Here is a 15258-nt window from a genome sequence, read left to right on the forward strand (position 1 = left end):
GGGGTTCCTTACAATGCATCTGATCCCAGACGCGCTATTAGAGAGGGTTGGGGTTCCTTACAATGCATCTGATCTTTTTCGTGCTATTAGAGAGGGTTGGGGTTCTGCAGAATGCCACAATATAATTATAGGGTTCCTTAACCAAAAAAGGTTGGGGAAAAAAAAAAACCTTTCATGGGGTAACGGGTATAAACAAGGTTTCCAATTGCTTCATAATAAAAAAAAAAAAAATAAAAAAAAGAAATAAAAAAAAAAAAAAAAAAAAAAAACATCCTCATCATTTTTATTTAATTTTTTTGTGTCTGCTTCTGGGCATATTAGAAAATGATTTATGCGCACCACAAGATATATACACACACGCGCACCACAAGATATATGCACACACACGCACCTATTCTAGTATCTTCGATTAAAATTGCTGCTATATCGAACGGTTTGACATTTGTGTTATCGCGGTATTCATAAAGAATCAGAAACCATTTCCACAAGTCTCAAACCGTGAGGTAGAGAAATGTCCATACTGCTTGGTACAGCAGCGATGGTATCTCAGCCTCTCTCAAAGTTCTCCGATCTGCCGCAGTCTGTGAGAGCTGCACAGAGAGAGCCGCCTCTCCCAGCACAGCTCCCACAGGCAATTGCACTGTATGTATTTACATTTTAATAACTGTGTACTGTAGCAGGGGGTCTCCGGAGCAGAACCGCATTATTTTCAGGTCCAGGGACCCCCTGCTTCCCGAGATACCGGCACCCCATACAGGGTTCTGTAATTCGGGAAGCGGGGGGGGTCCCGGGGCTGAAATCAATGAGGTTCAGCTCCGGAGACCCCCTGCTACAGTACACGGTTATTAAAATGTAAATAAAAACAGCTATGTTACCTTAGCGGCTAGCCGCTAAGGCAATTAAGGGGTTAAACCCAAGTATCTGTTTTTTTGGGGGGTGAAGGAGGTAATTGCCCCAGGTTGGGTGGCTAGGCCTGCTGGTAAGGTTGTGGGAGGAGTTAACTCCAATCATTACCTTAGCGGTAGTAACCACTCCCGGAAGGCATAAACATCCACCACGGGCCAAATACCACCATCACCTTTCCCCGCTACCCACAAGAAACCGGGCACTAGTATTTAATCCCTGCGTTGCCTTAGCGGTTAGCTGCTAAGGTAAGGAAGCTGCCTGTAAATGTATTTTTATTGCATTGTATTGAAGCTGGGGTCTCCGGAGCCGATATTAATGTGTGCCGGCTCAGGAGACTCCCGACTTCAATCCCATGAGATGAAATGTGAGACGAGCTCGCTAGGCCAGAGCCTCGATGACCTCATCGGAGCTACTAGAAATGGGACATTTTATAAAAAAATGTGAGTTGCAGCTGTTTTTCAGCTCCCGCTGGGTGTGTTTGAGCAGGAGTGCTACAGCTCAGAGATGCGTTACCGCTCGGGGAGATGCGTTACCGCTCGGGGAGATGCGTTACCGCTCGGGGAGATGCGTTACCGCTCGGGGACTTGCGTTACCGCTCGGGGAGATGCGTTACCGCTCGGGGAGATGCGTTACCGCTCGGGGTGATGCGTTACCGCTCGGGGAGACGCGTTACCGCTCGGGGAGACGCGTTACCGCTCGGGGAGACGCGTTACCGCTCGGGGAGATGCGTTACCGCTCGGGGACTTGCGTTACCGCTCGGGGTGATGCGTTACCGCTCGGGGAGACGCGTTACCACTCGGGGAGACGCGTTACCGCTCGGGGAGACGCGTTACCGCTCGGGGAGACGCGTTACCGCTCGGGGAGACGCGTTACCGCTCGGGCAGATTCGTTACCGCTCGGGGACTTGCGTTACCGCTCGGGCAGATGCGTTACCGCTCGGGGAGATGCGTTACCGCTCGGGGAGAAGCGTTACCGCTCGGGGAGACGCGTTACCGCTCGGGGAGACGCGTTACCGCTCGGGGAGACGCGTTACCGCTCGGGGAGACGCGTTACCGCTCGGGGACTTGCGTTACCGCTCGGGGACTTGCGTTACCGCTCGGGGAGATGCGTTACCGCTCGGGGAGATGCGTTACCGCTCGGGGAGATGCGTTACCGCTCGGGGAGACGCGTTACCGCTCGGGGAGACGCGTTACCGCTCGGGCAGATTCGTTACCGCTCGGGGACTTGCGTTACCGCTCGGGCAGATGCGTTACCGCTCGGGCAGATGCGTTACCGCTCGGGGAGATGCGTTACCGCTCGGGGAGACGCGTTACCGCTCGGGGAGACGCGTTACCGCTCGGGGAGACGCGTTACCGCTCGGGGAGACGCGTTACCGCTCGGGGAGACGCGTTACCGCTCGGGGAGACGCGTTACCGCTCGGGGACTTGCGTTACCGCTCGGGGAGATGCGTTACCGCTCGGGGAGATGCACTTCCCGTACCAGTTTGTCAGGTCGTCTGAGCTTTCTGAATAGCTACCTTGCCAAATCGTACGGGAAGTGCTCAAAATCCTGAGTTACTTATCGAAGTTTATAGAATGGGCATATAATGTATATAAAAGGCACATTGTACAGCATATCATGCATTCCTTCTGTGTCAGGACAGCATTGTCATATTCACCTGACTGCCATTTATTAGAACATACATGCACGAGCTCGCAAAATGTGTTAAAGTAGCATACATTTATTTATTTACATTGCGGTAGAGGTCTGAAATGTCTTTTAGTAATATCCTTAACTGGTTGGTAAGAAAGGAGGGAGAGGGAGGAGGGGGTAGGATTAGCTTTTATTGGACCAACAAGTACTTGATATGTTACAAACTTTCAAACCTCTGTTACTCAATGAAGGACCCTGAGAGATTGGAAAGCTTGTGGTACTGGGGTTACACGGTGACGGACCCTGAGAGGTTGGAAAGCTTGCGGTACTGGGGTTACACGATGAAGGACCCTGAGAGGTTGGAAAGCTTGTGGTACTGGGGTTACACGTTGAAGGACCCTGAGAGGTTGGAAAGCTTGTGGTACTGGGGTTACACGATGACGGACCCTGAGAGGTTGGAAAGCTTGCGGTACTGGGGTTACACGGTGAAGGACCCTGAGAGGTTGGAAAGCTTGTGGTACTGGGGTTACACGATGAAGGACCCTGAGAGGTTGGAAAGCTTGTGGTACTGGGGTTACATGATGAAGGGCCATGAGAGGTTGGAAAGCTTGTGGTACTGGGGTTACATGATGACGGACCCTGAGAGGTTGGAAAGCTTGTGGTACTGGGGTTACACGATGAAGGACCCTGAGAGGTTGGAAAGCTTGTGGTACTGGGGTTACACGATGAAGGACCCTGAGAGGTTAGAAAGCTTGTGGTACTGGGGTTACACGGTGACGGACCCTGAGAGGTTGGAAAGCTTGTGGTACTGGGGTTACACGATGACGGACCCTGAGAGGTTGGAAAGCTTGTGGTACTGGGGTTACACGATGATGGACCCTGAAAGGTTGGAAAGCTTGTGGTACTGGGGTTACACGATGAAGGACCCTGAGAGGTTGGAAAGCTTGTGGTACTGGGGTTACACGATGATGGACCCTGAAAGGTTGGAAAGCTTGTGGTACTGGGGTTACACGATGAAGGACTCTGAGAGGTTGGAAAGCTTGTGGTACTGGGGTTACACGATGACGGACCCTGAGAGGGTGGAAAGCTTGTGGTACTGGGGTTACGGGGTTACACGATGAAGGACCCTGAGAGGATGGAAAGCTTGTGGTACTGGGGTTACCCGATGAAGGACCCTGAGAGGTTGGAAAGCTTGTGGTACTGGGGTTACACGATGACGGACCCTGAGAGGTTGGAAAGCTTGTAACAGATCAACTACTTGTTGTTCCAATAAAAGGGATCATACCCCCTCCTCCCTCTCCCTCCTTTATTACTACGAGGAAGAAAGGACCAGCGCGTCTCCGCACCCTTCTTTCCATAACTGGTTAGAGTCTGTAAATTAACCATTTTGATTACAAGCATAACCAATTCCATTTGTGATGTTCTGTGCAGTGTTTCCCATTGTCTGTGTTCTCTGCGGGGCTCTGCTCAATAGGGTCTTTCAAAATCCAGGCCGTGCCTTCCTTGTGAAATTAGTGCAACTCTACTATACCATGTTTATCACCACTACAGGCTATTCCAAATGACAGGTGCCTAAGCTTATGGAAATACCTTCATCGTTCACATTTTCTCCTTGCACGCTCACAACCTCCCACAGCTCTATTAGGAAAATACAGCCAAAACAGCCACGTTTTGCACATTGCCTGAAAACGCTTATTTTGCCTACTGTTCTCTAGTACAGTGGTGTGCAAAACTTTGTAAGGGGAGCACCGAATTGAGCCCTGTGCTTTTCCCAACAACATTTAAATTGATTCCGGGGTGAGAGCGTGGGGCGTCTGTAACTGCCTCGTGGCTTCTCTCTAGCTTCTCCATCTTTTGATAGTGATGAGTGGGCGTGACTTACAAACTTTGTGCACCCCTTCTGTAGTAGGTGCCAAACAGGATTGTACATTTAGGTTGGCGGTTGCCAACTCCAGTCCTCAAGGGCCACCAACAGGTCATGTTTTCAGGATACCGCTGTTTCAGCACAGGTGGCTCAGTCGAAGATATTGTTTTGATATTAAGTATTATAGTGACATTTGTGCAGTAAAGCAGGTTGCGTGGATAAAGGAGTTATTGATGTGGAACCATTGTTGCTTTTTGCCTTTCCTCCTGTCGGGTATATCCCTAATGTCTTTCTATTTAACAATTTAAGGCGTTAAAGTTCCTCGTAATTTTCGACTCTTGGAAGAACTTGAGGAAGGTCAGAAGGGAGTCGGTGACGGGACAGTCAGCTGGGGACTGGAAGATGATGAAGACATGACACTCACAAGATGGACCGGCATGATAATTGGACCTCCTAGAGTAAGTGTTGAAACAGTCACACATTTGTTCAGCAAGTGGAAGGAATTTGTCACATTCCTTAGCCTTGTTGGTCAGTATGGATCCTGTCCCATCTGCTTTTTAACCCCGTGGTGCACAAACGGGGGCGCGTTGCAGAGGTCCTGGGAGATTTGTCTGGGGGCGGGGGGCCGGTTGCAGAGATCCTGCGCTCTTCCCCCAGGCATTTAAATTAAATGCCGGGGGATTGTGTGAGGCCTCTGCAACTAACTTACCGGGTTTCTGAAGCGTCACTTGACGCCACCGTGCAAGGTGAGGGGGCGCAGCTGAAAAAGTTTGCGCTCGCCGGTTCTAACCTATGGTAATAACCAACAGACGTTGGGTATTTTACTCTTGTTCTGTACCGGTTTCCATCTGGGGTAACATACAGATAAAGCTAAATTCCTGCTGGCTCCATTTTTCTTTCTCTTTGGCTGTTTTATCTTCACGTTGAAACTCTGGGGACGCCACCCTTTTCCTAGATACTTACTCGTGTAGCTTTGAGTGTGAACCCTTTGAGTGACCCAGGACAGTCACTGCATAATGGGGACTGGCACTCCAATAGGAAGCTGTAACCTCAATTCTATCTCGGGAACCTGGGTTGGTTCCTAGAGCTGAAAATAATGTCGTTTGGATCCATAGGATATCCACACCCCCAGACCAGTAACTGTACCCTGCTTCTCACGATATCGAATAGTGGGTTAGTGTTTGAAGACATTTTTGAGTGTTTTCGGTGCTAGGAATGGAAGTCAGAGCCTTTATTTTGAGTTTGTTCTCTACGTAGAATAAGCATTTGCATTGCTAGAAGCATATAGTCATGTATTACATTTTCAGGGCTGGGTGCAGAACATGAGACTTTAGTGCCAGAGACATTAGCTTCTCCATCAGTCCATTGAATGACTTTGTTCTTCCAACCATTAATTTGTACTTGCGGGGAACTTCACTTCCAAAACTTCTGCTTAACATTACTAATGCCGATCCCCTAAATCTGCATTTCTGGCACTTTTAAGAAACTGGTTCGCAATGATCAATGCATGGCATTGCCTTACTGGAGTGGTTGCCAACTCCAGTCCTCAAGGGCCACCAACAGGTCAGCTTTTCAGGATATCCCTGCTTCAGCACAGGTGGCTCAATTAGTGGCTCAGTCAATGATTGAGCCACCTGTGCTGAAGTGGTGTGATCCTTAAAACTTGACCTGTTGGTGGCCCTTGAACTGGAGCTGGCCACCCCTGTCTTAAATCGACCTTAGTCTTAAACTCACATTTTATATTTTTATTTATATAGCATTATGCCAAAGCCTTTGACGGTAAGATCTACACTACGGTAGGTTATTAAATGCTGATCACCGCCATATCGCCTATTAGTCATTCGCTAGTTCTACGTACATGAAAAGACTTTTGTTGTAATCTTACATTTCTTAAGCCGATTGCTTTCTATTTTTTTTATAGTGTAAAGAAAATGAGTACTTCAGTATTAGGTGTATGTATGTATAATAATATAAAACAAGCTCCCGAGCGTTTTCTCTATTCCTCAGGTCAAGCAATACTGATTTTACAGAGATTCCATGAGTTCAACCCAGATGTAAAACAATAAGATGTCAATCTAAGGGGCAAACAGACAGGGTAATAAGTGGATGAAAGGGACAGTAAGCAATAGAACCATCAACAGGGTGCAGGGGGGGAGAGGGGGTTGCTGGTAAAATTTAAGAGGCAGGGAGAAACATTACAAAAAATGATGGTGTTTGGATCATTCTGCTGCACATCCAGGAATGTGGTGTATATGATTCAATGCAGCAAATGTGACCATGGGTGGTACATTGGTGGAACCTGCCAAAAACCAGAATGAATCTACAAAGACACAAGAACACACCATGAAGAAGGAAGATATTGTGTCTCTGTGCAATAACACACCATGAAGGGAGATATTGCACAGACACACACACACCATGAAGGGATATATTGCATAGAGACACTAACACACCATGAAGAAGGGAGATATTGTGCGCACACTCACCATGAAGGTAGCTATTGCACAGACACAATAACACACCATGAAGAAGGTAGCTATTGCACCCCAGTTGGACACCACTTTTCACAGCCAGATCATTCCATTAATGATTTAAAAATAAAAATCCTCCACGGAGTGTTTAAAAGCATTAAGAAAACAATTGAAATCAAAATGATAATGCTCTGACACCAAAACAGAGGACTCAATGCGGATATGGGGTTTCTAACACTATCATTTTTTATTAAAAAAAATTGTAGCCTCTACAAATTTTACAATCACCCCCCTGCACCCCACCCCCCCTTTACACTCTTGATGGATGTATCGTCCTATTTCTCACTGTCCATTTCATCCATTTATTGCCATGTTTGACACTTGGATAAGGGGTGTTCATACTGGGGGGGTGTAATTTTTTATTTTTGGGGGGTGGGTCGCAGTGCTCAGAGGCCTCGCGCTCTTCCCCACAACATTTACATTAAATGCCGGGTTAGCGCGCAATGCCTCTGTGTCACTTACCTTGTCTCCGGCAGCTTCTGGCGACATGTCGCCATAGTAATGCGGCATCAAATGATGCAGCAGGATCAGGCGTCGCGTTGGCATGGCACGACGTCATGTCAGAAAGCGCCTGGAGCAAAGGTATTGGGGGGGGGCGAGCAGGGGTGCAGAGCAGGCAGGGGGGCGCAGACAAAGTTTACGCGTCTCTGCCTTAGATTATCTTGTTCTATAACATTTGTGTTTAACTCCAGGAATCTGTGTAAATCAGAACCCTGAGGAAGAGCGGAGAACTCTCGTCAGCTTTTATCATATCAATTGCTAGTGAAAATAAACAAGGTGTTCCCTGATACTGAATTACTCGTTTACTCCACACCATCACAACTAAACCAACGCGGCTATTAAAACGTCGTTCGTATTTTTTAAAGAAATGTCTAATATTCTCGTCTCGAGTTTAATAATCTATTGGAACTGTTGAAGTCAAGAAATGTGGCTAAAAATGCAATATTGGATGTTGCTCTTTTTTCCCCTTGATAACCATGGAAACGTGTAAAAGAGATTTCTTTCTTCATTTCTTTACTGCTCTTACTATGTGTATTAGGCTATATTTATTAGAAGGTTTTGAGCCACAAGGCACCGTTGGGTATTTTATGGCCTAGCATTGCTTCGTAAACATGGCTCATTGGGTGCGATTCACTAACCTCCGATATGTTATTGCTCTGCATTGTTTACTAACCCAGGCATTAGCAGGTAAGGGGCAGCTGTTTAAGGCTGTGGCCATGGTGAAGCAAAGCGCACGCTCGTTCTTGGCGCGATCAGTGGTAATTCTGAATGCGCTTGTCCAGGGTGCTGCTGCTTGCCGAGACAGTTAAACTTGATTGTGCTGCGCGTTGATGTCACATGAACAGTTCGCCCAATGAGGGCGGACCGGCTCCGTGATGCCACGGCCACGCCCCCGCACGCGCAACTAACAGGGCACAAATCGCCTGAACAAAATGAGCGCCGAGCTAGAGCGCCAGCGCGCTCTCATTTACCCTGGCTGAAGCGGATGCACTGCGCCCTGCTTGGCCGGGCGATTCATGGCCGGCTAGGTGCGCGCTCGTCTGGGAGCGCGGCCACGACGTCAGTGAGCTGGTTCGTCCTCATTTGGCGAACCGCTCACGTGTCGCGCTTGCGAGCAGCAAAATCAAATTTGCTTGCTCTGCAAGCAGCTAAGCTCAGAGCAGGCGCTCGCTCACGCTGGCCACACACATTGCCGCAATGTGTTTCATCGCGGCCAGCGAGAGCCCGCCCGCTCAGCGCCATCCTGGCCGAGGCCTTAGAACCACTTTAGTAACTTAGAAAAGAGGACAAAAGAGCAATTTTGTAAGGTGACATTTTTAATCGGCTACCTGGCAGATATTCATTCTTGTACAATCTTTTTACAGTTTATTTTCTTGATGTTAAATCTGAAACTTTTATCACAATGTCCTGGTGACAGCGCTGATGTTGGTAACACTTTGTTATTTTGTTTTCTGCAGGAATCCGAGCCGTGTGTTTACAATTTTATTTTTATCTATTTTTTCAGACTATTTATGAAAACCGAATATACAGCCTTAAAATAGAGTGTGGGCCTAAATACCCCGAGTCACCTCCGTTTCTTAGATTTGTAACAAAAATTAATATGAGTGGAGTGAATAATTCTAATGGAGTGGTAAGTTTTTTTTTATTATTTTTTTTTATATTATATATATCTTTTTCCTTGGTGCATATGTTTTAGTGGTAAATGTCTGACTAAATGTGTATACCTTTTACTTCTTATAATAATGTACATAACAGTAATGACAGAAGATACTTAAAAATTCGAGCAATTAATTTGTTTCTCTGGCAGTAACATATGAGACCTATCCCAGACTTTTGTAACGAACAGGACATTTTCACCGAACAGGACATTTTCACCCCTTTCGATGCTTTTCTCTTTTTTGCATGGTTTATTAAGGGTTGTAACTTTGAAAACACAATGTATTGTATTTATCACTCTTCGTATAAACACCTTAGTTTGGAAAAGTATAATATTCTGCAATACTGATTTTTACTGTGGCATATTCACAATTTGCATAAATTACTGCTATGGACTTGCAATCGTGTGTGTGTGTGTGTGTGTGTGTGTGTGTGTGTGTGCGCTCTCCCCATCCCCATCCCCATGAAAATGTGCACAGTTGTAGGACTGTTATGTACATTAACACTATATAAGAAGCACAATGCAAAACATCTACTGATAACTAAATGTCACTGTATTATGTCACCAGATACACTGCAGGAGGTGCGTGTTCATTAAACCAGACAGGCTTAGTTTTGTTTAATACAGCAAATCAATTGTGTAGTATTGGATATTTACTGCTTTTTTTTTTTTTTTTTAATATATAAATTCCAACAATTTAATGTACTGGGCATCGTTTGGCTGCTTAGCAGCCATTTAGAAGTCACTTCCACTTGCCGCTTTGAAACCGTCTCTCACACCTTTTTGAGCTTTGCTCTTTGGTAACAAAGGATCACAAACAGATCTGTTGCAGTGTTCCTAGCAGAAGACTGTCTGTTACAGCTTTCAGCTGAGCAATAATGTGTTACTTTGTAATGTAATGTGACATTGCAGCTGTAGCATTTTACAGACTGCAGCACACTCAGGTGGCCATTTCGATAGCCCTGGGAGGAGGATGTTAGGTAATTATTTCTCAAAGCTACTCACGTGCTGCATATAGTAAAACAAAAGGAAAAGTTTGCCAAGTCTGCTGCTTTAAACGATAAATTGGAGATTTTCCTTCGTAATGTGTTAAACCGTTTTAATAATATAATCTGAAACACTAAACTTTCAGTTGAAAATGTCCCCGGGCGTGTTTCAGCAGGAGAACGCTACTGTCTGATTGCATAACCGATAACGCGCTGATTCAGCTGCCCCTACGTCTGAACTACACGTTGTTTTACGAAATGAGTTTAAGTCCTAAGTGACTCTCCTTTATCACGAAACATTTTATGTCAGCGTTTTGGACCAAAATTCTTGCTCTGTCTCAAGCCCTTTATAACATACTTATCTTCGCTAAACATCATTTTGTAACTATGCGCTTGATGAGATCATCACGCTGTCACCAGTCGAATATTTTAAATTATCAAAATTCTTAAATGTAGCAATCTACTGTGACAGACCTACAATTGCTCAAATGTTCATGAAAATGTACTAATTTTTCTGCAAGATATGACGAAAAATAAGTGTGTACACACTCACACTCACTCTCTCACACACTATGTATATCTATATGACACTGGGATCTGACTGCAAGCTTACAATAACTGGTGTATTTTATGTGAATTCTAACAGCCTTCAGATCATACCTTGCTACAGCTGTGTGTGGGAGGAAGGGGTGTGATCCCAAAGCTCTGCACTGATTGGCTGATCCCTGGGTGTCATGGCATTTTACATACAGTTGTGTGAAAAAGAAAGTACACCCTACTTGAATTCTATGGTTTTACATATCAGGAAATAATCATCTGTTCCTTAGCAGGTTTAAAAATTGGGTAAATACAACCTCAGATGGACAACAACATATGACATATTACACTGTCAGGATTTATTTAACAAAAATAAAGCCAAAATGAAGAAGCTATGTGTGAAAAACTAAGTACACCCTTACTGCTTTCTTAGGAATTAAGATGCTAAGTAGCAAACAGGTGCTGCTAATCAAATGCCCTTTATTGATCATCAGCAAGTGTGACCACCTCTATAAAAGCCGGAGTTTTAGCAGTTTGCTGGTCTGGAGCATTCAGGTGTGTGTTAACACAATGCCAAGGAGGAAAGACATCAGCAATGATCTTAGAGAAGCAATTGTTGCTGCCCATCAATCTGGGAAGGGTTATAAGGCCATTTCCAAACAATTTAAAGTCCATCATTCTACAGTGAGAAAGATTATTCAAAAGTGGAAAACATTCAAGACAGTTGCCAATCTTCGCAGGAGTGGACGTCCCAGCAAATTCACCCCAAGGTCAGACCGTGCAATGCTCAGAGAAGTTGCAAAAACCCCAAGAGTTACATCTCAGACTCTACAGGCCTCAGTTAGCATGTTAAATGTTAAAGTTCATTACAGTACAATTAGAAAAAGACTGAACAAGTATGGTTTGTTGGAAGGGTTGCCAGGAGAAAGCCTCTTCTCTCTAAAAAAAGAACATGGCAGCATGGCTTAGGTTTGCAAAGTTGCATCTGAACAAACCACAAGACTTCTGGAACAGTGTCCTTTGGACAGACGAGACCAAAGTGGAGATGTTTGGCCATAATGCACAGCGCCACATTTGGCGAAAACCAAACACAGCCTGTCAGCACAAACACCTCATATCAACTGTCCAGCACGGTGGTGGAGGGGTGATGATTTGGGCTTGTTTTGCAGACACAGGACCTGGGAACCTTGCAGTCATTGAGTCGACCATGGACTCCTCTGTATACCATAATAAAGAAATAAGAGAAAGAGAAAATAAAGAAAGAAAGATAAAAAAAGAAAAAGTATTCTAGAGTCAAATGTGAGGCCATCTGTCCAATAGCTAAAGTTTGGCCGAAATTGCGTCGTGCAACAGGACAATGATCCCAAGCACACCAGCAAATCTAAAACAGAATGACTGAAAAAGAAACGAATCAAGGTGTTGCAATGGCCCAGTCCATGTCCAGACCTCAACCCGATTGAAATGCTGTGGCTGGACCTTAAGAGAGCTGTGCATAAACAAATGCCCGCAAACCTCAATGAACTGAGTAACGTTGTAAAGAAGAGTGGGCCAAAATTCCTCCACAACGATGTGAGAGACTGATAGTCATACAGAAAACGATTACTTCAAGTTATTGCTGCTAAAGGTGGTTCTACAAGTTATTGAATCATAAGGTGTACTTAGTTTTTCACACGTGGCTTCTCCATTTTGGCTTTATTTCTGTTAAATAAATCATGACACGGTGTAATATGTCATGTGTTGTTGTTCATCTGAGGTTGTATTTACCTAATTTCAAGACCTGCTAAGGAACAGATGATTGTTATTATGTCGTGTTATGCAAAACCATAGAATTCAGAGGGTGTACTTTCTTTTTCACACCACTGTAAGGGCTTCTGGGACTTGTAGTTCCTCTGTAAATACTATACTATTGGAAGAGGTGCAGTACTACAACTCGCTGAAGCCCCTGCAGAGAAGGGAGATCACATGACAAAGTAGCGACCTGAAACGCATGCGCCTGCTGTAGGGTGCGATGCAGCGCGCGCTCCCAGGTGTTCATAAAGTGTTCTATGTTTTACTTTAGAGTAATCGCTATTTCGGGCCCACCGCAGGGACCTTTATCAAAGCTTGACAGGAACATTGATCACTTTGAAATAAAAGCACCACTTCCCGCAGAGCTGTGCGTGCTCCCTGCGTTCTTCGGCGCCCCGGGAGGAGGCTAGCACTCGTAGTGTCACAAGCAGTATGTTATTGTTCCAACATTTCCGTCCTGAGACACCTTGTGTCTAACAAACTGCATTATAAACCCTCTGGTGGGAAAACCCAGGCCACATTGCTTATACTGATCACTCCGGGGGGCCCGACTTTCTTTACACATTATATGTTTTAATACTTTTTTATTTAACATACTTTACTCAAACCATATTAAAGAAATAGGGATGTGGTATAGAAACTAAAAAAATGGGATGGGTGATAGGTGAGGGGGTACATTGGTACAATCAACACCATAATTTTCATTTGATACCCCTGCCCCGGGAAAGTACGATAGCACTTCATACAACCTCGGGCTTTGTTAGCTACACTTACTAAACCTATTTACAAAATCTGTCCTTGCGTAGCCTCCCAAGTCCGCAATAAGTTAGTTTGGTTTCCTTTTTATCGTTCATACTGGTTTGACACATTGTATATCATTGTGAATAGTGTTCAGCCATTTCAGAGATTTTTTTCTATATATTAGCCATTCTGTAATCGCTGTAATGTCATAATATACATCATAGCTCATTACGGAGATTGTTTTTGCTGTTTTTTTTTTCTTCCTTTTTTCCATTTATTTATTTTTAAGGTTACACTGCACTTCTGTTTCTTTTGTTATCCTTGATAAAGGTTCCGTCCAAAACGTTGGAACAATAAACATTTTCTGTCCACCCTTCTGCTTATGGTTATAATATGAGTAGATTGTTGTAGTGCATTGTATCTATTCAACTACAGGAGTGCCTTCTACTCCCTATAACTAATACACACACACACACACACGTGTTTTCGGTTTGTTACCACCACGACCGGGAGCAGCGCTACTCACCATGCTTTTGATGGCGCTTTGCGGTTGTGCTGGGAGGGACTCTGCCCACCCCTGCTCTCAATTCTTTGGTAGGGGAGGAGTGTCAGTGAGCCTGCATGTGTATTAGCATGTCACAGATGCGCGCGCACACAGACGACAAAGGGTGTGGGCAGTACCGTAACGTATGTTATTCTTTTGTCCACCCCGGAGAAGGAGAGAGAACAAAAATACTGTGAATACAAATATATAGGTTAAAACTATCTGTCTAAATTTAGCATAGGCTGAACTTGATGGGCGTGTCCTTTTTTTTCCGTGTCTGTATATATGTATATAATATATCTCAGGTGGACTTGCATATTTAAAAATGTTATTTATAAAAATGTTTTACTTCGTCTTTTAGAAGTGTCCTAACTTTCTTAACTTTGACCATAGATGACTCCAGTTTTTGCTAACACTGTTGCATATCCAGTTACATCTCTTAATGCAATGAGCAGGGACCCCAGGCCGTGTTCACAGCTAGGTGACCCGTGTTGAGAAACGTAACACATTGAATGCCGAGCTCTGACCTGTTATCATTGTTTCCTTCGCTAGGTGGACCCCAGAGCCATATCCGTTCTAGCAAAATGGCAGAATTCCTATAGCATCAAAGTTGTTCTGCAAGAAATGCGACGTCTTATGATGTCTAAAGAAAATATGAAACTTCCTCAGCCACCTGAAGGACAATGTTACAGCAATTAAACAAAAAAAAGAAGAAAAAAAAACCCATTTAAAATCAGTTTAAGCTGTCTTCATTTTCCACAGTAGTAAATTTTCTAGATACATCTTGTAGACCTCACAGTACTGGAAAGAAAGTTCCTGAGATAAAGGCAGTTTGTCTTGAGAATCTGTAAATTATACTAATTTTTTCTTCCCCCTCCCCCCCTCCCATTCAAAATAGAAGTTGTGCTATAACAAATCCAGTCCTGTCTGACCTCTGTCTGCATAGTTCAACTTCTGATGTCAAGAAAAATCTATTTAAATTTATTACTGTTGAAGAAGAGTGTGGTACAGTACCTGCGAACATGCCTCACTCAATCACATTGCTGCAGTTTTTTGGGCCTGATTTGACTTTTTGCTTTAGACTTGTAGTTCTGAGCTGTTTGTTTGAGTCCCACAAAGGTTGTATTTTTTTTTTGTTCTTGTTTCTTTTTTCCCCTTTTTTTTATTTTTGTGTGCTCCCAGTTCCAAACTGGGCTTCATGGACTACTAATGGGAATGCAAGCTAGCTTGGGTCAACCCTCCCTTTGTGTCGTCTCTAATAAAAGCTGAATGTGGCAGATTGTGGGTTGTTTTTTGCTTTTATTTAACACTTGCGCTGCTGAAGTGGGCCTTGCCTATGTCCAGCGGGAGTGGAGGGGTTAACGTTACTTTTAGAGCGCACCATTCTTAGTCCCTAATTGTATTTTGCCTGTAACGGTGGGGCTTTCGGGATTCAGTTGTGGGGGGTTTCTTGCCTTGATCACTTGGAGGCACTGCCCTCATGCTGTGAAGTCACTTCCCCAGGCTGCAGAATGTTTTAGTCCTAATCATTTGCAAGCAGTGGAACTGTTCTCCTGCACAGGGAAGAAGTC

The 15258-nt window shown here is 44.6% G+C and overlaps 1 protein-coding gene across 3 annotated transcripts in view; it reads left to right on the forward strand.

The window, feature by feature from the left end:
- The window catches only part of UBE2V1 (ubiquitin conjugating enzyme E2 V1), a 62541-nt gene extending 47574 nt beyond the window's left edge, over positions 1–14967 (forward strand). For all 3 annotated transcript variants that reach the window (XM_075571264.1, XM_075571262.1, XM_075571263.1), the window contains 3 exons: positions 4712–4860; positions 8939–9064; positions 14240–14967. In XM_075571264.1, coding sequence (XP_075427379.1) covers positions 4712–4860; positions 8939–9064; positions 14240–14386 — 422 coding nt within the window. In that variant the 3' untranslated portion in view covers positions 14387–14967. The remainder of the gene's footprint in view (positions 1–4711; positions 4861–8938; positions 9065–14239) is intronic.
- The last annotated feature ends 291 nt before the right edge of the window (positions 14968–15258 follow it).

Source organism: Ascaphus truei, chromosome 15 (genome assembly GCF_040206685.1).
Source record: "Ascaphus truei isolate aAscTru1 chromosome 15, aAscTru1.hap1, whole genome shotgun sequence".
In the NCBI taxonomy this organism is placed as follows: domain Eukaryota; kingdom Metazoa; phylum Chordata; class Amphibia; order Anura; family Ascaphidae; genus Ascaphus; species Ascaphus truei.